General features: G+C 40.9%; 2 protein-coding genes and 1 long non-coding RNA gene across 4 annotated transcripts in view; 2 read left to right on the forward strand and 1 right to left on the reverse strand.

Annotated features, from left to right (window-relative positions):
- Nucleotides 1–26,131, forward strand: part of LOC148156088 (NLR family CARD domain-containing protein 3-like) — a 434,099-nt gene that overhangs the window by 192,405 nt on the left and 215,563 nt on the right. The window lies entirely within an intron of this gene.
- The window catches only part of LOC148156098 (uncharacterized), a 369,453-nt gene that overhangs the window by 104,426 nt on the left and 238,896 nt on the right, over nt 1–26,131 (reverse strand). The window contains exons 9-11 of the long non-coding RNA XR_015764735.1: nt 12,556–12,657; nt 10,814–11,137; nt 10,516–10,569 (exon numbers count right to left, since the gene is read on the reverse strand). This is a non-coding gene — a long non-coding RNA (uncharacterized LOC148156098). The remainder of the gene's footprint in view (nt 1–10,515; nt 10,570–10,813; nt 11,138–12,555; nt 12,658–26,131) is intronic.
- LOC148156106 (NLR family CARD domain-containing protein 3-like) lies at nt 22,755–25,039 on the forward strand. Its single transcript, XM_088010615.1, has 2 exons — nt 22,755–23,039; nt 23,183–25,039. The coding sequence occupies exons 1-2, from the start codon at nt 22,781–22,783 to the stop codon at nt 24,976–24,978; spliced, it is 2,055 nt and encodes a 684-aa protein (XP_087866741.1). The 5' UTR covers nt 22,755–22,780; the 3' UTR covers nt 24,979–25,039.

The following is a 26,131-nucleotide window of genomic DNA, read 5'->3' on the forward strand; positions in this document are numbered from 1 at the left end:
GAAGTTGGTTTCCAATTGCTGCTTCCAATTTGGGAAATGGCTAAAGGGCAATTCCACCTAATTTTTCACTACAATCAGCATCTTTAATTTACTCTAGCTAAAAACTACAACACCTAGACTCTTCAAATCTGGACTAGATTATTCTCAACTCATATCAGAATATTTAAAACCAAGTGTGGGATTTGTAAAACCTTTATCTGATTTGTGAAACTTCAATAAAGAACAATTCTAGTGTTATCCAAAATCATACAAGTTGTAAAGTCACCCATCATTGAAGTTTCACAAATCCCACACTTGGTTTTAAATATTGTGCTATTAGTAGAGAATAGTCTAGAGCAGGGGTCCCCAAACTTTTTCCTGCGAGGGCCACATAGCTGTTCCTTTCTCTGCTCGGGGGCCGGTCTTAGTTTCTGGAGAGAGATACCTTAGAAAATTATTGTCGGCGGGGGGGGGGGTGCTGTTCTGTCTTTGAAACTGTCGACGGGGGGGGGGATTGCTGACTACGACACATTCGCGGTCGCTTTTAGATAGATTTTTACCCAGAATGGAAATGGAAAAAACCGTGAGTGAAACGGTGACTGGGACTGACTAGTATATATTTGAGGGAAAGTTAGTTTCACATCTGCTCAAGAGCCCCCTGGTGGTTGAAGAAAAATCCACAAACCAGAAAATGCAATATATGAAAAAAATACACTGAATGCTCTCTGGTATGAGGAGGTGGGCCGGATCCGGCATTGCCAGACCAAATGACGCAGGCCGTAGTTTGGGGACCCCTGGTCTAGAGAGTTTTTCATTTTGTTATTGTGATAAATAGCAGGGTTTACAGTAAATGGAGACTGTTATTTGTCATGTAAACAAATAATTATCTAGTTTGCATTGCTGCTTGATCCTTCAGCATCAGCAGCAAGATTCTTTTAACTCTGTTCCTGTAGTGGTGTCCTGAACTCAACACAGTAAAGTCACTGTGCTAACTAAGGTTGCTAACTAGGGTGCTGAGAGCCCAGTAGGCCTGGTCCTTGTCAAGATGCTGCTACTGTCTTTGAAATCAAATTTCTGCTATTTTTGCACGTTCAGGAGGAGAAGGGCAACACATCACAGGTGAGTCCCTTTCACGGTTTTAACTGAAATTAGCTAACTTTAACCAACTGACAAAGAAATGTGTAGTTTCTGAGCCATGCTGTTTATGTATATGCACTGCAGCTATATATTTTTACTATACGGAACATTTAATCTTCACAGATGCAACACTTCCATTAATGTTTCTGTAGGAACGGCTGCATAGATTATATTTCTGGTCTACTTTAGACTACATGTGCTTAAAGTTATTGTTAATGGCAGAAGCAACTTTTTCCAAGTTTGGTTCAATAATTAATTTGAATTACTTTGAGTGTGAAATGTTCATGCATGCAAGTTAAATCTCTGAAGAACATGTTAGCTTTTGTTTCAATACTTTGGTAATACTTAGAAGTATAAAGCTTGGCATCAGAGATATTATTTAATATTTTCCTTTGACCTCTTGACTCTCACCCCCAAAATACTTGCACTAAAGTCACTGGGTCCATGACAGTTGAAGGATTTTAAAATAAGAGAATTTAAATATTAATATTTTACAGCTTTTCTCAGTTTGGGTGCATCTCTCAGAACAGAATTGAAATTCTTAAAACTACCTGTTCAATCTTCAAATTACTGTGTCACTTCTGCACATCAAAAAAATTAGTTTTGCAAGTTTTGCTTTTGTACATCATGTAGCTGGTTATGTACACTTCTATGCTTTTCCCCCCGTTGTAATTTGCTTTTATCATCTTGATCAAAATATGTTAACCCTCCTGTTGTCCTCGGGTCAAAATGACCCGCCACTGTGTTAACCCCCCCCCAAAATCCCCTAAATGTAATTTTTTTAACTTGAGATTTTAAGACTTTTCCTAGATTGGCCCAGACAATAGAAAAAGTTCAGTGTTGCTTTTATTCTCATTTCCATGTAAGCTGTACAAAAAAAGGTACAAAGATGGTCTTCAGGTCAAAATGACGCGTGAGGCAAATGGAGTTGAAATCAAGGTCACAGAGTTATTTACAAACCATAAAATGTTACAAAGTTTTAGTTGTGTCTCAGATCAATCAGTAGCAGAAGTGAGCAGAGAGTGGAAGGCCAATTTTCCGAGCCACAATGCCAGTCAAACTCTTTCACACCTACTCAAGACTGATGCGATTTGATGACCGTGAATCAAGACCAGCAAGACGTATGACAGACAAACTTGCAGCCATAAGAGAGGTATGGGACAAGTGGGTGGAGCGGTTGCCCTACCTCTACAATCCAGAGCCTGATGTAACAGTGGATGAGCAACTGGTTCCATTTAGAGGTAATCTGTTTTCATATTTGTAATAAAAGTGATTTTCACTATTGATTTCTTTGACTGTTTTCTGTGACACTGATACTAATCACTGATGCTAATGTCTTTTGTCCAAAGGTTGTTGTCCTTTCCGGCAGTATATGCCCAGCAAGCCAGCAAAATATGGGATCAAGTCATGGGTGGCTTCCGAATCAAGCTATGCTTGGAAAATGCAAGTCTATACTGGGAAGTCAACCAGTGGATGCCCAGAGAAGAACCAGGGGTTGCGAGTTGTGCTTGATGTGACAGAGGGACTGAGGGGTCACAATGTGACATGTGACAATTTCTTCAACTCTTATGAACTCGGACAGCAGCTCCTGAAGAGGAAGATCACCATGGTTGGTACAGTTCGAAAGAACAAGCCTGAGCTCCCACCTGCACTGCTTGGGTCAAAGGAGAGAGAGGTCTTCTCCTCAAAGTTTGTCTTCACACCCACCACCACTCTAGTTTCCTACCTCCCAAAGAAAAACAAGAATGTAGTTCTTCTGAGCACACTGCACAAAGACGGCGACATTAGTGACCGCGAGGACAGGAAGCCAATCATCATCCTGGAATAAAACCGAAACAAAGGAGGTGTGGACAACCTAGATAAGGTGATTGGAGCATATAGCTGCAGAAGAATGACTGCCCGCTGGCCCCTGGTCATCTTCCACAACATCATTGATGTGTCCTCCTACAATGCCTTTGTGATTTGGATAGAGATCAACCCAACCTGGATGTCTCATAAGCACAACAAGAGGAGGGTGTTCCTGGAGCAGCTAGGAAAGGCACTTGTAACTCCACTCATTGAAAGAAGGAAGCATGTCCCCCGCACAGAAGCCTCAGCAGCAGTTGTGAAAGCTATTCAGAGTGCAGCAGCTCCTGATCAACCTGAGGATCCATCTACCACAGCCACTTCCCCAGCTAAGCCAAGTAAGAGGAAGAGATGTCAGTTCTGCCCTCAGACTGTAAAACACATACTGTGTGCTGCAGGTGTAAGAAATATATCTGCAAAGACTGTGCACTTGCATACTGCCCTACATGTGCCAATTAGTTGAATGGGTTATGTTATTTTTCATATTTTTGTATTGTACATCCTCTTGTTCTCTGGAGAAAAGTAAAAGAAAATTAGTCACTGTGATGAATAAAAATGCATTCGAAACTCATTTTGCACATTTTTTTTCTTAAGCTATAGAAATTCAAGTGGAGAGGGAAAAGTCAAGTATTCACACATTTTGTGGTGAGTGACAATACACAAGATAGAATTTGGTGTTTAAAATTCAATTAAGCTGCTTATATTGGGGGTTTATTGAAGACGGGTCATTTTGACCCGGAGGATAAAGGGTGTATACAGAAAATGAGGACAACAGGACAACAACGTGTCTGTGTTGAATTCTCAACTTCCAAAATAGCATCAGTTCATTGTGTAAGTCTTAACATGCATAAGTCTTAAAGTTGTCATAATGTGAATCATATATTAATTAATTTATATTCTATTATTTTCTAAATCTGTCCTGAATTGGTAAATTGCTCCCAAGTGAGTCCTGAGTTTCTCTAACAGGTCAGTGTATGAACCATTAGCTCAACCAACGATCAACCAGTTTTCTGAAACAGATTGGAGGTGCATCTTGTGAACCATCAGTTGGCAACATTATGCTCTATATAGTCAGAACACAACACAATGTTACATGTCTGAGAACTGATGAACAAGTATCTGGACAGAGTGAACAGCCAGAGAGAAGAAGAGGAGTGAGGCTGAGGAGGAAATAGTTGGGAGGAAAGCAGAAGAAGAGTCAGAAGAGGCTGAGGACATCTGCCAGTTTCCATCAGTCCAACATCAGGACATGGCTGAGACCCACAACATGATGCTGATGGAGGTCCTCCCACCCTACTGTTCATTCCTTAACCCCACTGAGGAAAAAAGATTCCTCAGTGGAGTTAAGGAACAAAGTGACTATGGAAATTAAAATGTAATGTAATTTCTACAGCACTGTACAGTTTTCCTTGAGGAGATTGTCCTGTGGCTCCTTTTCTACTTTTTTTGTTCTCTGCATTTCTGTCTTTTTCTTTCTGAATCACCATGGCATGGTCCATGAATAAATTATAGCAAAAGCGTAAATCAGTGTTTCTCAATCCTGGTCTTCAGCGTCACCCTGTCCTGAAGTTTAGGTGTTTCCCTTCTGCCACACACCTGAATTGTATCTCTGGATGATTAACAAGCTTCTGCAGTACTTGATTGTCATCCAATCATTTGAATCAGCTGTTCTGGAGTAGAGGCCCATCTAAAACATGCAGAGCAGGGGGGCGCTGAGGACCAGGGTTGAGAAACACTGGCGTAAATGATCCTTTTGTAGTCTCTTCCCATGACTAATCAATTTGACTGTCTTATCTGTACATAGAGAAACTATAACTTATTATTTTGAGTCACTGATATGTTAACAGACAGAATTTTAAGAGCTGAACTAAGGATTTTGAAAGTAAACAAATGCTATTTTTCCTGTTTCTACAAATTGTTTTGAGAAATGCGCTTACTGTTTTGTAAATGCCAACAATGACTTGAGAAATGCACCTAAAATGACTGAGAAAAACTAACGTAGCATAAATTGTCTCAGCTGTATCAATTTGTTTGCCTGTATGAAAAGTGTTCACATTTACAGCTTTGTTTCTGCTAGCTTGCAGGAAATGTAACTTACATAAATGGTTGAAGACAACCTATTGGCCTTCATGAGACTCAGATAAATGGTGAGTATCTATTTCATAAATTGCCTAAAACAGTTATATTTGTTTTTATTTATGTTTTTTGTTTGTGTATTTTGTCTGGTTGCAGACCAGAGGATCACACCTGTTGACAACAAACAAAGGTTTAACTACTGAATTTTCAGTCAGAAATGATCGCACCACCTGGTTGAAGTACCTGTGTCCATATGCAAGTCAACAAAGGTGAAACAAACATTTAAGCAAATAAGATGTTCATGTAGTGCATCTTTCTAACTTTTTCTTTGTTTGTTTTCCAGCAGAGAGGAAACACCCGATTGACAACATGTGAGTCTCAATTTCAACCTGTGACTGGGAAGACTACAACCATCCTGAGCAAAGTCTGAACTCAGTGACTTGTGACTCTCAACCCAGAACAAGAATCCTTTTATCACCATTTTTTCTTCTACAATATGTTATCTCTTATGTGGACACATACTGTTTTTTTCGTTTTTGTTTTCCAGACCTCAGTAATACCGTGAGGAAACTGGACAGAAAATAGAATCAGTTCTTTTTTTAACTTGACTTTTTAAATAGAAATTGTTTCTTTAAGTGGATTACTCGTAATCTGTATTTTTGTTTAATTAGAAATTATTTTCTTTATAACTTTCTGTATAGAAATGCTTGACAAGTTACACTTCCTTGTGTGTTGTACTATAATTTGTATGGTAAAATTCTGGTAGGAACAGTGACCAGTAATTTACCATAAGTTTTTTTTGGGGGGGAGGGTTTACAATAAAATGTCAATATATCATACAGTCTGGATGTGTTTTTCACACATGTAGATATTATGCCTCAGTCAGCATGACCGTATTTACTACGGCAAAACCACATTTTATTTTTTTTAACATATTTTAGGAAGTACGGTATTTTACTGTACTTTAAAAATACAGTAAAATCCTGCATTTACAAAATACGGTGAAAAACTGGCAGCTGTGGTTGCCAGAATTTTACCGTATTTTGAAAATACGGTAAAATCCTGCATTTACAAAATACGGTAAAAAACTGGCAGCTTTGGTTGCCAGAATTTTACCGTATTTTAAAAATACGGTAAAATCCTGCATTTACAGAATACGGTAAAAAACTGGCAGCTTTGGTTGCCAGAATTTTACCGTATTTTAAAAATACGGTAAAATCCTGCATTTACAGAATACGGTATAAAACTGGCAGCTTTGGTTGCCAGAATTTTACCGTATTTTAAAAATACGGTAAAATCCTGCATTTACAGAATACGGTATAAAACTGGCAGCTTTGGTTGCCAGAATTTTACCGTATTTTAGAAATACGGTAAAAAACTGGCAGCTTTGGTTGCCAGAATTTTAACATATTTTAGAAATACGGTAAAAAACTGGCAGTTTTGGTTGCCAGAATTTTACCGTATAAAGATGGTAAACTTCTGGCAACTCAGCTGCCAGTTTTTTACCGTAAAATGAGGCCGTTTTTTTTTACAGTGTGGTGAATAAATAATGGTTCAATGTAATCTGAGCTCATTTTAAGATCTGCTGAGGAACAAATTATATTTTATTCATGTCCTGATTAATGAAACCTTAGAACTGGTTCTGGTTCTGATCACATTTTACCTTCACTAACGTTCCTGGATCATTAAGAACAAAACACTTCATCTACGTTTAATAAACAGACATCATGTATTTTATAGTTTCACCACCAGATAAAGACAAAACTCCAATCAATGAAGAGTCCAGTTGGTTCAACATGAAAACAGGTTCTGGTTCCATTGGAGCTGATCAGAACCTGGATCAGCAGAATAACAGCAGCAGAGAGTTTGTGTTCAAACTGGGAGTCATGATCATGGTTCATGTCTTCACATGTCAGGAGATAAAATGTTTTTCTGACTCAGTCAGACCAGATTCCTCAACAAGACCCAACATGAAACTCTGAGTTTTGGCTCATTTCTCCTCATGATACTTTCAGTTTAACCTCAACTGTTCATGGGCACCAGTCTGGTTCTATTGTGGTTCTGTTGGGTTTCAGTTTGTTGTTCAGATGTTCTTCTGCAACTATTTGGACCATTTGCACAAACTGTAAGTTTGATTTATTTCCTATGTGAACTTTATCTCCAAGAACTTGTTTCTATTTGATGTTTGGTGAACAAATTCACTTCTGATTTCATCTGAAAGTTTAATCTCTCTGAGGCTTGAAGGTTAATCTGAAGATTATTAGATTACTGATGAACTGGAATCTAACATGATGAACACAGGATGTTTCTGGATTTTCTTCTCTGAACTAATTATTTCCTATTTTCTAGAATCAAACTCTGGTCTCCATTATTAAATTCAGAAACATTTTCCTGCTACTTCCTTTCAAAATGAAATATTGTTAAAATATGTTTCATTCAGTCAGATTATTGGGTAACACTTTATTTGAAGGGGTTGAATAAGACTGTCATGACACTTTCATAAACATGACATAACACCTGTCATGAACATGAATAAGCCTTCATGAATAGTTATGAATATTGTCATAAAGCGTCATTCGGTAAATTATGACACTTTTAATACAAAGTTGACATTATTCAAAATGTCTTTGTTATGACAACTTGACATTAACCAGGAAATCATTACTGATATAAATTTGTTATAAAAGTATTAGTGATTGCACTTTAAAAATTAGGTAACTTTATGTTATTAAAGGTAAAGTTTAAAGAGTAATGATTTATTGATTTATTTATTTAAAGTGTCATGTCAGTCTTATTCAACCCCCTTCAAATAAAGTGTTACCAAATAAAATATTATTATTAAAATGTGTTTCATTCAGTCATATTAAGTATTTATGAAGCACATGTTCAGTTCCTTCTGGTTCAGGTTGAACCAGTGAATGTAAATGTTGTTCCATGTCTCCATCTAGTGGACTGATAGTAGAAGTGCAGGTTGAATCAGTGAATGTAAATGTTGCTCCATGTCTCCATCTAGTGGACTGATAGTAGAAGTGCAGCAGCTGATGCAGCTTCCTCTGCCTCTCTGCTGTCTGACTGCATTCACCTGACACTGATATGAAGCAGAGAAGAAGAGCCAATCAGAGGAGGAGCAGCTGATCTTTTTCCAGCACTAATGATGTAAAGGATGATCAGAGTTGATGTGCAGATGAATGATGTGTGTTTCCTCTGCAGGTGAAGCTAGAAAGTGTGTGTGAGCTGATGTGAATTCAGCAGCATGGATCAGTGTGAGGACAGAGAGGAGGGAGTCCCTCCCTCTAAAACCACTCTGTGTGGGGAAGATGAGAGCCAGAGCAAAGGTCAGAGGTGAGGTCACCATCTCTAACTGTCCACAGCCCTTTTCACACAGCGTTCACTATATCAGGCCAAAACAGACGTGGTGATGAAGCTGCTGCTGCTCCTCTTTGCTGCTTCATCCAGACTGAACAGATTCAGTTTTAATCATCATGTTTCTGTCAGGAGCCGTAAGAGACTCAGACCAGAACCAGAACCAGGACACAGCTGTGTGTCCTTTAAGAGCAACAGGTCAAAGGTTGACATCATTAACTTTAAATCTCCTGGATCTCCACCATCAGAGAGGTGAGCTGTTTCTACCTGCTGTAAACTGAACCAGTAAGTTTCAGATGTTCCCAGTTATATTTAGAGAGTTTTGATCCATTATCTAAACCAGCTGCTCTGTTCTAATGAAAACACCTTCATATCTTCATCTCTGGATGATGATGATGATGTTCTGCTGCTTCCTGGCTCCATGTCAGACTAACAGTGGGACACATTTCCACCAGCCACTGGGAAATACCTGGTAAACCAGTCTGGTCCATCAGGACTTGGTTCCTGTGTGCATTGTGAGATCAGTTCAGCAGGAAGGAAAGCTTCATGATGTGGTTGGTGAGATCTGCTGGAACTCAACCAGACTGAGCTGATGTGGACCATCAGAGGTTCTGCTGGTTCTTAGTGGATCAGCAGGAACATTAAATCTTTACTTGTATCATCTGGATCACTGCTCACATCCAGATATCACTTCATGGACCTTTACCTTCCTATTTGTCTCTGTGTGGACAGATATAATGTGAGCTCACTGGCTTCCAGGATCTACAGGATCCATTTTAAATCCTCTAGAACTTCTTTGTATTGTGTTCATGTGATGCTCTGTTTTCTGCTTTAATGTGACACTCTTAGTTATTTTATTAGTAAATATTGCTGGATGAATATTTCCTGCCTTCCTGATTGTTCCTGGATCCTCCACAGAGTGGACCAGCAGAGCTCAGAGGTTCCCAGTGGTCCGTCTGCCCAGCAGCATCAAACACAGCTGGACTCCATATTTATGGTCTGTACATGAACAACAACTACTTTTCCATGGTTCTGTTCACAGTCGTCTCCATGCTGCACTTTGTAGACCAGAGGACTGTCAGTCTGTCCAACATCCATCTGGTGTTAGGCTCCATGATTTCAGTCTGATGTTTCCTTCATCTATTATTCTGTTCCAGCTGCTGGAGGAAAACATTGTCACTTTTGTGAAGAACGAGCTGAAGAAGATCCACAAGGTTCTGAGTCCAGATTACCCAGAATGCTCAGAGAGTCAGAGAGAGGATGATGAGGTGTTGGAAGGTGATGATGAAGAGCAGAGGAGGAGCAGCAGAGAGGCAGTGATGAAGATCACACTGAACTTCCTGAGGAGGATGAAGCAGGAGGAGCTGGCTGACCGTCTGCAGAGCAGTAAGAGGATTTCTACAAAGATTTGACCTGATGGATAAATGACACATTTACTGATGTCTGAAGAAATGGAATCACATTAATTTAAATCATCTTCAGAAGGTATTTTTGTTTCATCCCTGATTTTACTTTTTGTGTTACTTTAGAACATTTTGCTGCAGTTTGTCAACATCAACTTAAATCAGGTCTGAAGAAGAAGTTCCAGTCTGTGTTTGAGGGGATTGCTAAAGCAGGAAGTCCAACCCTTCTGAACCAGATCTACACAGAGCTCTACATCACAGAGGGAGGGACTGCAGAGGTCAATGATGAACATGAGGTCAGACAGATTGAAGCAGCATTCAGGAAACCACACAGACCAGAAACAACAATCAGACAAGAAGACATCTTTAAAGTCCCACCTGGAAGAGATCAACCAATCAGAACAGTGATGACAAAGGGAGTGGCTGGCATTGGGAAAACAGTCTTAACACAGAAGTTCACTCTGGACTGGGCTGAAGACAAAGCCCACCAGAACATCCACTTCATATTTCCATTCACCTTCAGAGAGCTGAATGTGCTGAGAGAGAAAAAGTTCAGCTTGGTGGAACTTGTTCATCACTTCTTTACTGAAACCAAAGAAATCTGCAGCTTTGAACACTTCCATATTTCCTGTTTAATTCCTATGAAGCTCTTTGCTTTGCCTTGTTGCTGAAAATGTGCTACATAAATGAAATTAGCTTTAGCTTCTCTGACCTCAGAGCTGATCTGGTCCAGAAGGTCAGAGGTCGCCAGATCTGAGCTGCTTCCCTGCAGAAAGAAGAGAAGACAGAGACAGGGAGGCGAGGGTCACCAGGACTCCTTCAGTACCAGCAGAACCCAGATCAGGGTCAGTTCTTCACAGATCAATCAAACACTGGGTCCAACTGACCCGGCAGGAACAGGGAGAACTAATCCTGTTCCTGACTCACAGGTTCTAGATCAACTCTTCCTCCAAAGTGTTTTATCAAACTGGGGCAGAACCAGAACCCTGCAGCAGAGTCCAACCACTGACCTCTGACCTGTAGATGAACCCGTTTCTTCATCAGGATGGTTTCCTCTCTGCTGCAGATGCTGCAGGTGTAAATCTTTCCATCTTCAGGTGTGGGGTGGTTCAGGGTCAGACTGAGGTCTCCATGTTGAAGCTTGTCCTCCATCTTGGTTCTGGTTCTGTAGAGCTGGTCCTGTTCTCCAGGTTGGTCCCAACCGTTCTGATACACATGGACCTTCCTGTTGTCTCCATCTGTCCACTCCACCTTAGCCTGGTGAGGCAGTCGGGTTGTGGTTCTGCAGGGCAGCAGGACCCACTTTACTCCATATTCCAGCCAAACCTGCTACTCTGAGGAAACAACAAGCAGAAAGTCGGATTTAAAGCGACGGCACTCGCTTTAAATACGACTGTTGTAGAATAAAATGCCTGTGAAAAATCCTTATTTTCCCATTTCCCTCACCTGCCACCTGAGCAGCCATGGGCTGAACTTATACAGCTGAACCCCCCGCTGCCACTAAAGGCTCTAATTTCAAGGATTTATAACTCAGTCCAATCATATGATGTCTTTTTAGCTCCAAACACCAGGAGAGCCTGGCAGCCTGAACTGGGGCTGGTTTTTGATGAACGTTGGTGGGAATCAGCCCTGACAGCCATTCAAACTTCTCCATGTGCCGCCTGAGCTCGGTTCAGTTTAAAGTGCTATTCAGACGTCATTATTCCAAAACTAGGCTGGCAGATCTTCCTAAATACGGTAGATGTTACCGATCCATGTGGAGGCTCACCCTGCAATCTGCCACACATGTTTTTCACCTGCTTAGGCCTCACAAGTTTCTAGCAAATTTACTTTCTCAACAACCGTTGACAGTTTAGCTCACGCTGGAACTTTTTCTGCTTCATTTTCTGCTTCTACTGGAGGTTTCTCCCTGTTAGCCCTCCTGTGGTCTTAGCATAACGCTAAGGAGGATCGTTACATGGGGAAGCAGGGATTTGTCCTGCCAGACCGTCAGTTCCCAGAACCACACACATAAAAACCTTGTAAAAGCCACAGAGGGTCAGTGCGCCCCCTGCAGGCCACAGGAGGTTAGAGGGGTTTGGATATTTGCTCCAGCAAACAAAACCTTTTAAAATATATTTTTCATCTAAAAATGTCTTTTAATAATTTGCGTATTTGACCAAATGACTTGATTCAAACTAAAATGTAACATTTTATGACTTCTACTCAACTAGACTCAGGATTTTAATGCTGACTTGGGATTTTTATCCAGACTTTGGTGGAATATCTTGCAATACAATCCAGAGCATCTCCTGGTTTTTGTTTCTGCTTTTAATGCTGTTTTCAAATGATTTAATAAAAGAATCATATTGAAGTGAATCTCCATCAAAAACTCAGATCTTCTTTATATCTAATGAGGAATTGCTATCAGGTAAAGTTTGGAGTTTAGTTTTTCAGCCTTTCTGAAGACGTGACAATTTTCTTGATGACTAGAAATGTGAGACGTTTATTTTTTGGTGAGTTTTAATGTTTGGTTGGTGAATCAAACGACCTGCAGAAGGAGTCTGAGATTGTGAATCCATGCCAGGAGAAAAATATGCAGATCTTTGCTTTTCAACAAAATACAAACATGTTATTTTGAATGTAGAGTCATAAACATGAATTTTTACAATGACACCAGACTTAATCTGACAGGATGAAAAGTTACCACCCTCTGATAACAGGACACATTTTATCCATCTGCATTTAGAGGCAGAAAAGTTTAGAGACTCACCTGACATGAAATAATGTGGAAGATGAAATAAAAGGCCTGCAGAGACGATCAGAACCAGAACCAGCAGAACCAGGAGAGCTGTGGCCCAGGATGGAAAGCTTCCTGTGGAAATCAAAGGAGGTTTGACCTTCCTCTGACCTTTGACCTTCATCAGTAGATCAAATCAATCAAATGTTATTTGTCATTTCAGCAGCAACATATTTCAAAGAGCTTCACATCATTAAACACAAAGTCATGCAACATAGAATCAGCAAAACATGACATAAAGTCATTGAATTGGTAACTGATTCTGTTCCAGCTGTGTCTCTGTGACCTTTGACCTGTGTCAGAACCACTGTGTGTCTCAGGATGTCCTGGCCCCTGTAGATGGTGCAGATGTTGCTTCCACTGTCTCTGTCAGTGGGATCCCTCAGGGTCAGACTGGCGTCTCCGGTCCTCAGCAGCTCTTTATTCATCTCTGTGCGCCGCCATAAAGGCTGTCCTGCTTATTGTCAGATCTGCTGCTGTTTGAAAACACATGAACCATCATGAGTTCTGGTTCTGGACGGGTCCAGTCCACTGAAGTGTCCTCAGGAAGGTCAGCAGACGTTCTGCAGGGCAGGATAACAGACTCTGCTCCTTCATTCATCGCCACCTCCTCCTGATCATCTGAGGAAACATCAAATGTAACCAGTGGGGAGGAAACTGACATGAAATTATTACAACATTTAATATCATTGAGTTTCTGTGTTGTGCTGGAAAATAAGAGGCAAATATCTGATGACTGTTAATGAGATGCCATGTCTTCTCTGTTTACTGCGTCCACAATCAGCAGGCAGACATTTTTAAAGAAGGATTTGTGTCAATTTCACAAGTAGAGAAAAGATTTTCATTTAAAGATATAAAACCAAGCAGCTGTTTTTACATGACATTTACTGTATATTTATTTATATCATCTTCATTGAACCAATTGTGTCTCAGTGAGATGAAAAATCAACCTTTGAAGAGACCTAGCCGAGACAATACACAAACAATTACAGATCAAAACTACATCAAAATGCAATTCATGTCAAATGTAGATAATAAAGGAAGAAGAAAAAAGCAACACAAATGTAGAAATAGGACTAAACTACAACTTGATATTAATCAAAGCTTACAAAACAAATCATAAACTGATGAAGAGACAAGAGAGGAGAGAATTTCCTTCAAGTCTTTCTACAGTTGATTCCAATCTGAGCATCTAAATCTAATTTAGTTTGACTTTGTTTTATTAGATTTGTATGATTACATAGTCTAATAAAATGCTCGTTATAAAACCACCTGATCCAACTCTACTAATTATCCACAATTGTTGTGAAATAATTTCATGAACATCAAGTTTCTACTGCAAACAGAGCAGCTGATAGATTCCCTCTGAGTCCTTGGTCTCATTCATCCATCCATGGGTTTCACTCATTCACTCTGGGATGCTGCTGCTGCTGCTGCTGGTCTCCATGGTTACAGAGACCAGGATCAACAACCATCATCATCAGTTTTCTCACTGCAACAGATTCATTCACAACATGTAGCTTTAGAATCTGGTGTTAATCTGACCTTTGACCTCCAGGTGAACGGCTGCCAGCTCCAGTTCTTCTCTCCCGTCGTAGATGATGCAGGTGTAGTTTCCACTGTCAGACAGGTGAGGTTTCCTCAGAGTCAGGCTGAAGGTTCTGCTGTCCAGAGGGTTCATGGAGGTCCGGCCTGTAAAGTTCTGGTTCTGGCCTTTGAGCTCATCGTTGTCTTCTCTCCTCAGGTGGACAGATTTAGGAGTGAGATCGCTGCGGTTCCACATCAGTGAGGCTCTTCAGGCAAATGATCAGAGTATCGGCAGCTCAGGAGGACAGACTCCGCCCCCTCATTAACCTCCACCACTCCAGCAGGGCATGCTGGGAAACTAAGGACACAGACAGGAAATACTACGTGTTCAGTGGGAAGAAATGACATTGCAAGGATCTGATGTGGGATTTTTAATTGATGAACAAAGATTTTTAAAAAGATTCAAGTCCTGGACTCCATTATTTGGGTAGAAGGGATCACTCTTTACTTTGGACCCTTTAAATAAACAGGGACATAAAAGTGTCATAAAAACTGATAGTTTAATCAAAGTATAGCTTATCGTACCATGGTAAAGAAATGCAGCTGTCAGAGCAGCAACTTCAGTTTGAACAAGAATATAAACACAAAGATAAAAAGTATAAAAGTGAGAATAAGGAACTACAATCATGACGACTTTAACACTTGATTCAGATTCAAACATATTGATCCCAAGGGGAAATGAAATGTAACACATATTATTCAAGGCTCTTCAAAGACTTATTGTAGGTGGTGATGGTTGTGGGCAGGAAAAGTCTCCTGTAGTGGTCTGTGTCGCAGCACATTTCAAGGAGCCTCTGACTGAAGACACTGTTTCTCTGAGGCCGTCTGATGAAGAGGATGGTCAGGGTGATCCATAATGTTCCTGATTTGATCTAAAGTTCCTCTGGACCATCATCTCCAGTAGCCCCACAGTCATCCCCAGAACAGAACAGAACCAGAACCAGAACCTCCCTTTTTCCCAGGGATCCAGACGGTCTCAAACTGGTTTTTCCATCTTTGGCTCCGTCTTGGTCTGATCTGACAAATTGTGTCCAGGCTGGTTTGAGACTTTATGGATTTAGTCCAAATGACCACAACATAACTCGTCTTTATCTTCACCTGCAGACGCTCAGCAAACTGAATTGAATTAAAAGCAACATGATGAGAGATATTTAATAGATTAGATTTAATAGAGACTCTTTATGTTCACATGCTGACGTTTGCTGAGAAAACACCTGGAACCTGATAGCAGGAAATTATTACATTTGTCTGTTTAAAATACATATCTATGTTAAAAACATTTCAAACATAAAAATACAAAAATACCTGTTTATTTGATGACTGCCAAGATGAACAATATGTGAAGAGAAGGAGACAAGATCTAGTTTTACTAGATCTACAGCAACAAAAGGACGAGTAGCATTTGATTTACTAACTACATCAACCTTTGTCAAAAGTGCCAACATTGTGTAAAATGTGTTCAAATCCTAACTGAGCCATTAAAGACAGAGCAATGCTAGAGCATCGCTGTCTGAGCCACACAGGAACCTTTCAAATTAAAGGCCCAACAGCTTCAACCATCATCACACAGCAAAACTCCCTGAAGCAGTGGCTGGTGAAGAGGAGAAATCAGACTAACGTCATCAAGTCAGAGACATCAATTCAGTCTCATCTCCAATGAGACGTCGTTAATCTAACTGGTTACATTTTGTCATCTTGGGACAACATGGAACATTTTGGGGAGCCTTTAATTGTCCCCAGATTATCCAGCTGTGGCTCATTTTGTCTGCCCCACTCAGGCACTGAGTAAAAAACAAGTGACTGAGTAAAGCTCACTGACAGCATGTTGGATTAAAGATTACAGAGAAATATGACTTTGGAGAATAAATGTCAGCAAATGATCATTTACAGCTGTCAGCTTCACATGGCAACAATATGTCCATGTTGTCCAGCTTCACATGGCAACAATATGTCCATGTTGTCCAGCTTCACATGGCAACAATATGTCCATGTTGTCCAGCTTCACATGGCAACAATATGTCCATGTTGTCCAGCTTCACATGGCAACAATATGTCCATGTTGTCCAGCTTCACATGGCAACAATATGTCCATGTTGTCCAGCTTCACATGGCAACAATATGTCCATGTTGTCCAGCTTCACATGGCAACAATATGTCCATGTTGTCCAGCTTCACATGGCAACAATATGTCCATGTTGTCCACAGATGGTGTCTTCTCCTCTCAGCTCTGATCAGGTTGATCTTTTCTTTCTCTGCTCTGATCCTGGACAGCAGACCAGTGGAGGTTGTTAAAGCTCAGTCACACACAGTTTCAGTCCAAATGTCCAACAGGAGACAGACAGTCGTCCCCTGAATGGACATGTCTCATCTGTTCTCTGGTGTCAAATAAATCAGGATCAACAGAAACTTCAGAGCCTGGAGGTGATGAAGGTTTTCTTCATCTTCCTCATCTTGTTGATCCACTGGATCTACTGGATCACTTTGATCAGCTGCTGGTGGTGTGAGAGGGACGTCATCTGGTCCATGGAGGACAGGGCTGAGGAGTTGAGGTCAGAGGTCAGATGCACCACAGTGAGGCTCAGACAGAGGAGAGAAGAAGAAGCAAATAGAAATCCATTAGTTTGTTTTGTTGTTTTTATTGTTTATATAAATATTTACATCTTATATTTCCTTCTGCATGATTGTTTTAGTCACTTATTATCCTCCTTTTCAAAATAAAAGCATTTGCTGATTCAAACACACTAAAACATATTAAGGCCTGTAATTTATCCACAAAAGATTTATGTTCAGAAATAGAAGCATTTCCATTTGTTCATCATTTTTCTGTCTTTCTCTTCTTTCTCTCTTTCATCCAACTTTCCAAACTTTCCTTGTTTCTCAGGATCAACTCGACTCTTCGTTTCTCGTTTCTTTGCCTCAGTTTCTTCCTCTGCTTCTAATTATCTTTCTTTTCCTTTTAAACCATCAGCTTCAATGAACAGGAGAAATGACACTTTTCATCCATTCATTCACATCATGCAAACTTTTTTCTCCATATTTCATTATTATATAGTGAATCGATTCACCCTGAGGAGGAGAAAAGACCCAGGAACCACTCAGACCCATTTCTTCTGAATAGGTGGGATTTCCTCTTTAGTCTGCAAACGTCTCCACAGAATCCAACCAATCAGCTTTGAGGTCGCTCTGCCTCTTCATCCTCTAACAGGTTTTTATTTCTGATAAAGTCTTTAGGATTCTCTAAAGGTTTGGTTCCCTGAATTTAAAACCAAAACTCTAGTAAACACCTGCCTTATCCTCCGATAAGGACTTTGACTAGGACTCATCCTAGAACCTGTGGTTCCATCAAAACTCTGTAAAGGTTTTTATTCAGCTTTACAAGAAAAACTAAAAAATCTCTATAAGTATCAATTTCTTTGTCAGACACCCTGCAGGAATCTTCAAGAAAATAATCTTTACAAAGATCTGTCTTCTCTTCTTCCCTTACTTTTCTTCTTTGTTATTATTTTCTTATTTTTTATTTATTTTTCTTTCTCTTGTAATCTCTATTAATCTGGTCAATCTCAATCCTCAGGGAAAAAGGTCCTTAGGATCCTTTAGTATTTTATAATTTATAATTAGTAAGTTAGTTTATTCCCTGAGTGAGTCTCAGCAGATATCAGTGGATTGAGTTCGTTGATCTCAGCTCTGGAGCCGTGGAGCCGACCAGCAGCCCTCGTCTCTTTAATCCTAATCCAGGTTTGAGGCTGGAGCCGAGTGTCCAGGTCGGCACCAAACTGTTGATGAAAACATTAATTTCCAAGCTGTTAGATGAAATCAGTCCATCAGGTTTATTTGTATCTTGTGCAGAATGCAGAGAGCCTGTAAGACGATCAGTAATGAATCAGTTCAGGATGAAAAGCTCCAACAGGAAGAGTCAACATGTAGGTTTTATATCCAGGATCCAGAACATGCAGAGACAGTCTGGTTCCCTTCAGCTGCAGGAAAACAACTTCCAACCTTGTGTGTGTTTAACCCAAACAGGATCTTCTGGTCAGAGTTCACAAGCATTAATATAACATGATCAGCTGATGGTAACTTAGGATCATTTTATCACCACACAGACAGACTTAGTTTGTCATTTATTTTATATTTTTTCCTTAGTTTGGCCCTAAAACTCTGCTGTAGCAAATAAAACTGGACATAAGTTTATAATTTTCTACACATTTTAATATAAAGGTTATTGTTAGGTTCCGTGTTTCTGTGTGTTTATTTTTGAGTTTCTCTGTGTTCAGTCCTGTGTTCCTGTGAGTCTCTGTCCTGTCCTCCCCGTTGATTGCTCCCCAGGTGTGTCTCATTCCCTTAATTACCCCGTGTGTATTTAAACCCACCTGTTGTCTGTGTTCCTCGTCGGGTCCTTGTCGTTGTCTATTGTATGTCGTCTACACACTCCAGTTGAACTGCTAAGTCCTGGTTTGTGTTCGCTCGCACGAAGTCCTGTTTATCATTTGCTACCGGTATTTGGCTGTGTGCCTGTTTTTGGACTGTGAGCATCGTCATTAAATCTTCTTCATCACCATACCTGTGTCTCGGCGTCCATCTCCTCACCACCACTTCAACCCCACCTTATGACAGTTATAATCTTTACATATGTGGAATACAAGATGTTAGCTTTGTTAGCTAATGTGGTTATAAATATGATATGAATGGTGATTATCTAGACTGAGGCATGTTTGTTCTTCCATACATCAGTTTACTTTATATTAGTTTGCCAATAACATAATTGATCAATTAAACTGATGGTTGTTGCTTCATAATAATAATTCTGATCAGTTTGATTTGTTATAAAGAGTAAATATTTTAAAAAGTTGTTCAGATGAACAAATCATAGCATCATGAAGCTTCTTTTCTAAATGTGACAGATTTCAACATCTCAACTCTCTTAATCCCAGTTTGTGACATTTTGGTCTCCAAGCTTCAGATTAGTGGAGATTAATCTGCATGGCAGGAAAACTGGGATGATGAATGGATGAATGCAGCTCTGCCACTAAATAAAATCAACTCATCGGCTCTCATCCAGTCTCAACCCACCATCCTGATGTCTGAAAGGCGTTGCCACGGCGACTCCAGTCGAGACGTGGAGGTTTGGTTTCCTGCAGGAGATTAAAGCCGAACACAGACTGGAGGAAACGCTCACAGTTCTTAGTGGAAACAGACTTTACTCAACTAACAGCAGAAGGTTTGATTTTATTATTAACACTTTAATGGACCAAATTCCTGATGTTTCCAACTGATTCTAGTTGTTAAAGTTCAGAACCTGAACATCCCTGAATGGGAGGAGTGAAGATTTCCCAGCATTCAGTCTGAAGAAGCTCAGCTCTTCTCAGCTCTGAGACATTTTCTGAATAAATCCCAGTCAGTGAATCTGCAGACCTGATCAGATCCAAACATCCATTTTCCAGGAGTCTCTGGTTTCATCTGTGTCGTTGTTCCAGCTGCTGAGGTCAGAATCCAGCTGTAAAACCTGGAGGCTGAATGTTCAGGTTCTCTCCTCCAAACATCCCCCCTCCCTCCCTCCAGCTGTGGAGAACAGCTGGAAAACAGCTGCATGTGTAAATAATGAGTCTGGAACAAGCTGCCACCTTCTGCTGCTGATCTGACTTTAGATTCAGGTTGATGATTGAAATGAAATCAGGGTTTGAACCTGGATCAGCAGAACCTGCTCAGCTGATCCTGGTTTAACCAGAGACTGTCCTCACTCTGCTCACCTCACTGACATGATGATCAATGATTATATAGGAGCTATATTAATAATCTATATTATAACAACGTGTGGTTTCAGCTGCAGTAATGTGGTGATGTTAAGATCTACAGTTTAGTTTGTTTAACTTTATCTTCATATTCTGACTGTATTCATAGTCAGACCAGTTACTGCAGCAGGAATCAACCAGCTGCTCTTTTCTCTGGACTCATTTCTCCTCAAATTAAGTTGCAAACATAACAACAATGAAAACAAAGATTAAAAAACTTAAGAACATAATAATCGATTATTACCAGAAAGTAAAACAATCAGGTGGTGGTAGCAGCTTTATCCTCATTAACCATCATGAAACATTTTCATCAGAACTTCTCTCCTTCCTCATGAAGACTTTATCAACCTGCCTCTGATTTTACAGCAAACCTTCTGCTGCTCTGGAACAAGAAACTACAAACCAGGTGAGCCGTCACATGATCAGTTATTCAGCATTTATAACACCTGGACTCTGAACTCTGAATCGTTCAGATCAGGTAAAAGTCCAGTCCTGTCCCATTACAGTCTTTTCAGGTGTGGCACCAGTCTGGTTCTCCTGCGGTTCTGTTGGGTCTCAGTTTGTTGATCACATTTTCTTCTTCAGCTCTTTGGATCGTTTGAACAAACTGTAAGTTTGCTTTGTTTTCTACATGAACTTTGTCTTCAGGAACTTTACTGACTGTTTCTGCTCTGATGTTTGGAGAAAAGGTTCACTTCTGATTTCAGCTAAAAGTTGCATCTTTGCTGTTTGAAGGTTAATCTACAGGATTATTGATTAACATCAGATGTTTTTATTCTTCTGTGAAAAAACTGATTCATAATTTTATTTCCTTGCATCAAACTCTGGTCTCCACCGGTAAAGTCAGACACAACAATTTTATCCTGCATCCTTTCAAAGTTAAATGCTATTATAGCAAAATGTGTTCAATTCAGTCAAGTTACTAAATAGATAATCTTTAAGGGTGAATTTAATCACCATGTAGTGATTAATAATGAACTAAAATCCTTCCTGTTGTTCAGGTTGAATCAGTGAATGTAAATGTTGCTCCATGTCTCCATCTAGTGGACTGATAGTAGAAGTGCAGCAGCTGATGCAGCTTCCTCTGCCTCTCTGCTGTCTGACTGCATTCACCTGACACTGATATGAAGCAGAGAAGAAGAGCCAATCAGAGGAGGAGCAGCTGATCTTTTTCCAGCACTAATGATGTAAAGGATGATCAGAGTTGATGTGCAGATGAATGATGTGTGTTTCCTCTGCAGGTGAAGCTAGAAAGTGTGTGTGAGCTGATGTGAATTCAGCAGCATGGATCAGTGTGAGGACAGAGAGGAGGGAGTCCCTCCCTCTAAAACCACTCTGTGTGGGGAAGATGAGAGCCAGAGCAAAGGTCAGAGGTGAGGTCACCATCTCTAACTGTCCACAGCCCTTTTCACACAGCGTTCACTATATCAGGCCAAAACAGACGTGGTGATGAAGCTGCTGCTGCTCCTCTTTGCTGCTTCATCCAGACTGAACAGATTCAGTTTTAATCATCATGTTTCTGTCAGGATCCATCAGAGACTCAGACCAGAACCAGAACCAGAACCAGAACCCAGCTGTGTGTCCTTTAAGAGCGACTGGTCAAAGGAAGATCCTCTTAACTTTAAATCTCCTGGATCTCCACCATCAGAGAGGTGAGCTGTTTCTACCTGCTGTAAACTGAACCAGTAAGTTTCAGATGTTCCCAGTTATATTTACAGAGTTTTGATCCATTATCTAAACCAGCTGCTCTGTTCTAATGAAAACACCTTCATATCTTCATCTCTGGGTGATGATGATGATGTTCTGCTGCTTCCTGGCTCCATGTCAGACTAACAGTGGGACACATTTCCACCAGCCACTGGGAAATACCTGGTAAACCAGTCTGGTCCATCAGGACTTGGTTCCTGTGTGCATTGTGAGATCAGTTCAGCAGGAAGGAAAGCTTCATGATGTGGTTGGTGAGATCTGATGGAGCTCAACCAGACTGAGCTGATGTGGACCATCAGAGGTTCTGCTGGTTCTTAGTGGATCAGCAGGAACATTAAATCTTTACTTGGATCATCTGGTTCACTGCTCACATCCAGATATCACTTCATGGACCTTTACCTTCTGATTGTCTCTGTGTGGACAGATATAATGTGAGCTCACTGGCTTCCAGGATCTACAGGATCCATTTTAAATCCTCTACAACATCCAGGAGAGGATCCCACATGGACACACCCACATATCTCAGAGCTCCTCCATGTCCACATCACCTCAGATCCAGTCATCAGAACCTGATGGATGTCCCACACTGTCCTGAAGACCTGTGTGGACAGAGCCTTCACTTCCACTGTCCCCAAGCTCTGGGACTCTGTCTCCACCAGCATCAGATCTGCTGACAGTGTGGACAGTTTGAAGTCCAAGTTCAGCACCAACTTTTTAAAATGTCTACTGGTGATTCTGGTGTTACTGGTCTTCATCCTTGTAGTTCATCTTCCTCTTTCTAACTTCTTTGTATTGTGTTCATGTGATGCTCTGTTTTCTGCTTTAATGTGACACTCTTAGTTATTTTATTAGTAAATATTGTTGGATGAATATTTCCTGCCTTCCTGATTGTTCCTGGTTCCTCCACAGAGTGGACCAGCAGAGCTCAGAGGTTCCCAGTGGTCCGTCTGCCCAGCAGCATCAAACACAGCTGGACTCCATATTTATGGTTGGTACATGAACAACAACTACTTTTCCATGGTTCTGTTCACAGTCGTCTCCATGCTGCACTTTGTAGACCAGAGGACTGTCAGTCTGTCCAACATCCATCTGGTGTTTGGCTCCATGATTTCAGTCTGATGTTTCCTTCATCTATTATTCTGTTCCAGCTGCTGGAGGAAAACATTGTCACTTTTGTGAAGAACGAGCTGAAGAAGATCCACAAGGTTCTGAGTCCAGATTACCCAGAATGCTCAGAGAGTCAGAGAGAGGATGATGAGGTGTTGGAAGGTGATGATGAAGAGCAGAGGAGGAGCAGCAGAGAGGCAGTGATGAAGATCACACTGAACTTCCTGAGGAGGATGAAGCAGGAGGAGCTGGCTGACCGTCTGCAGAGCAGTAAGAGGATTTCTACAAAGATTTGACCTGATGGATAAATGACACATTTACTGATGTCTGAAGAAATGGAATCACATTTATTTAAATCATCTTCAGAAGGTATTTTTGTTTCATCCCTGATTTTACTTTTTGTGTTATTTTAGAACATCTTGCTGCAGTTTGTCAACATCAACTTAAATCTGGCCTGAAGAAGAAGTTCCAGTCTGTGTTTGAGGGGATTGCTAAAGCAGGAAGTCCAACCCTTCTGAACCAGATCTACACAGAGCTCTACATCACAGAGGGAGGGACTGGAGAGGTCAATGATGAACATGAGGTCAGACAGATTGAAGCAGCATCCAGGAAACCACACAGACCAGAAACAACAATCAGACAAGAAGACATCTTTAAAGTCCCACCTGGAAGAGATCAACCAATCAGAACAGTGATGACAAAGGGAGTGGCTGGCATTGGGAAAACTGTCTTAACACAGAAGTTCACTCTGGACTGGGCTGAAGACAAAGCCCACCAGAACATCCACTTCATATTTCCATTCACCTTCAGAGAGCTGAATGTGCTGAGAGAGAAAAAGTTCAGCTTGGTGGAACTTGTTCATCACTTCTTTACTGAAACCAAAGGAATCTGCAGCTTTGAACACTTCCAGGTTCTGTTCATCTTTGATGGCCTGGATGAGAGTCGACTTCCTCTGGACTTCCACAACAAGGAGATCCTGACTGATGCTACAGAGTCCAGCTCAGTGGATGTTCTGCTGACAAACCTCATCAGGGGGAAACTGCTTCCCTCTGCTCTCCTCTGGATAACCACACGACCTGCAGCAGCCAATCAGATCCCTCCTCAGTGTGTTGGCATGGTGACAGAGGTCAGAGGGTTCAATGACCCCCAGAAGGAGGAGTACTTCAGGAAGAGATTCAGAGATGAGCAGCAGGCCAGCAGGATCATCTCCCACATGAAGACGTCACGAAGCCTCCACATCATGTGCCACATCCCAGTCTTCTGCTGGATCACTGCTACAGTTCTGGAGGATGTGTTGGAGACCAGAGAGGGAGGAGAGCTGCCCAGAACCCTGACTGAGATGTACATCCACTTCCTGGTGGTTCAGACCAAAGTGAAGAAGGTCAAGTATGATGGAGGAGCTGAAACAGATCCACACTGGAGTCCAGAGAGCAGGAAGATGATCGAGTCTCTGGGAAAACTGGCTTTTGATCAGCTGCAGAAAGGAAACCTGATCTTCTATGGATCAGACCTGACAGAGTGTGGCATCGATATCAGAGCAGCCTCAGTGTACTCAGGAGTGTTCACACAGATCTTTAGAGAGGAGAGAGGGCTGTACCAGGACAAGGTGTTCTGCTTCGTCCATCTGAGTGTTCAGGAGTTTCTGGCTGCTCTTCATGTTCATCGGACCTTCATCTACTCTGGAGTCAACCTGATGGAAGAAACACAAACATCTAAAAAGTTTTCATTTTTTAATAAACTTAAACTAAAGTCTCTCCATCAGAGAGCTGTTGACCAGGCCTTACAGAGTCCAAATGGACACCTGGACTTGTTCCTCCGTTTCCTCCTGGGACTTTCACTGCAGACCAACCAGAGACTCCTACAAGGTCTGCTGACACAGACAGGAAGTAGCTCACAGACCAATCAGGAAACAGTTCAGTACATCAAGGAGAAGATCAGTGAGAATGTGTCTGCAGAGAAAAGCATCAATCTGTTCCACTGTCTGAATGAACTGAATGATCGTTCTCTAGTGGAGGAGATCCAACAGTCTCTGAGTTCAGGAAGTCTCTCCACAGATAAACTGTCTCCTGCTCAGTGGTCAGCTCTGGTCTTCATCTTAGTGTCATCAGGAAAAGATCTGGATGTGTTTGACCTGAAGAAATACTCTGCTTCAGAGGAGGCTCTTCTGAGGCTGCTGCCAGTGGTTAAAGCCTCCAACAAAGCTCTGTAAGGACACACATTGTTACTGCAGGTATTGTTGATAGGTAGAAATCTGCTAATTATGAGGTAAATATTCATGTTTCAGTTTATATTTTGGTGCTTTGTCTCTTCAAATTGTCCCACTGGGGGGATGAGCAAAAAAGACACAGACTTCCTTCAGCAGCTGAACATAATGTTACATATTCAAGCAGCAAAACTCCTCCACTTTATGATAACATTTAAATTGGAATAATATAGTTAATTGTGTAATTTTATAATTCTCTTTCCAACCTCCTTGTTACCTGTAGTTCTGTCATTTAAGGCTGGAGGCCCAACTATAGAATGAACCAGTTCACAACAAATACAAAGGTTGTGTAAAATCAGATGGTTCCTTCTCTGTCCAATAAAAACATTGTTGATTTGAAAGAACATACATCCTGATGAATAGTTTAATACCAGATTTTCCTCCCTGTCTCCTCAGACTGAGTGGCTGTAACCTCTCAGAGAGAAGCTGTGAAGCTCTGTCCTCAGTTCTCAGCTCCCAGTCCTCCAGTCTCAGAGAACTGGACCTGAGTAACAACAACCTGCAGGATTCAGGAGTGAAGCTTCTCTCTGCTGGACTGAAGAGTCCAAACTGCAACCTGGAGACTCTCAGGTAAAATGTGACCAATCCTGGTGAAACCAGATTTCTGTCCTTTACCTGCTTTCAAAGATGATGTAATTATTATTTGATATAATAATTGATGTCTGACTGTGACATGGTTAACCTGCTAAATCTCAACACATAATAATGGATCATTTTCATTTCCTCCAGGCTGAAAGAATCATAAAGAAAGTTATTAAGAAAAGTGGAGGTCAGGCTTCCACTGATAGTGTAACTCTGGATTATTGACAGAACAAAGGAGATTATTGCAGATCTTTCCAACCAGCAGTTGTCAGACTTTCTCAACCATCGATGGGGAAATGTTGATTTTTATCATCTACAAAAGGAAATACAGTTTTATTAATATTTCAAAGTATTAACAGTTTAAGCTCCAGTTTCTTGTGTGTTTTCCTCTTGTGAAAATGTCCAATTCAGACCTTGGGCTCTACCTCAACTCGGATTCATTTTTGAGGTATTGGGGCCATGGGGTGTTTCGTCACCTCTGTTACGCACTTTGAATGTCAGGCTCTTGTTCAGTTGA

Source organism: Poecilia mexicana, unplaced genomic scaffold (genome assembly GCF_051168715.1).
Source record: "Poecilia mexicana isolate PSO_F unplaced genomic scaffold, ASM5116871v1 scaffold_12, whole genome shotgun sequence".
NCBI lineage: Eukaryota > Metazoa > Chordata > Actinopteri > Cyprinodontiformes > Poeciliidae > Poecilia > Poecilia mexicana.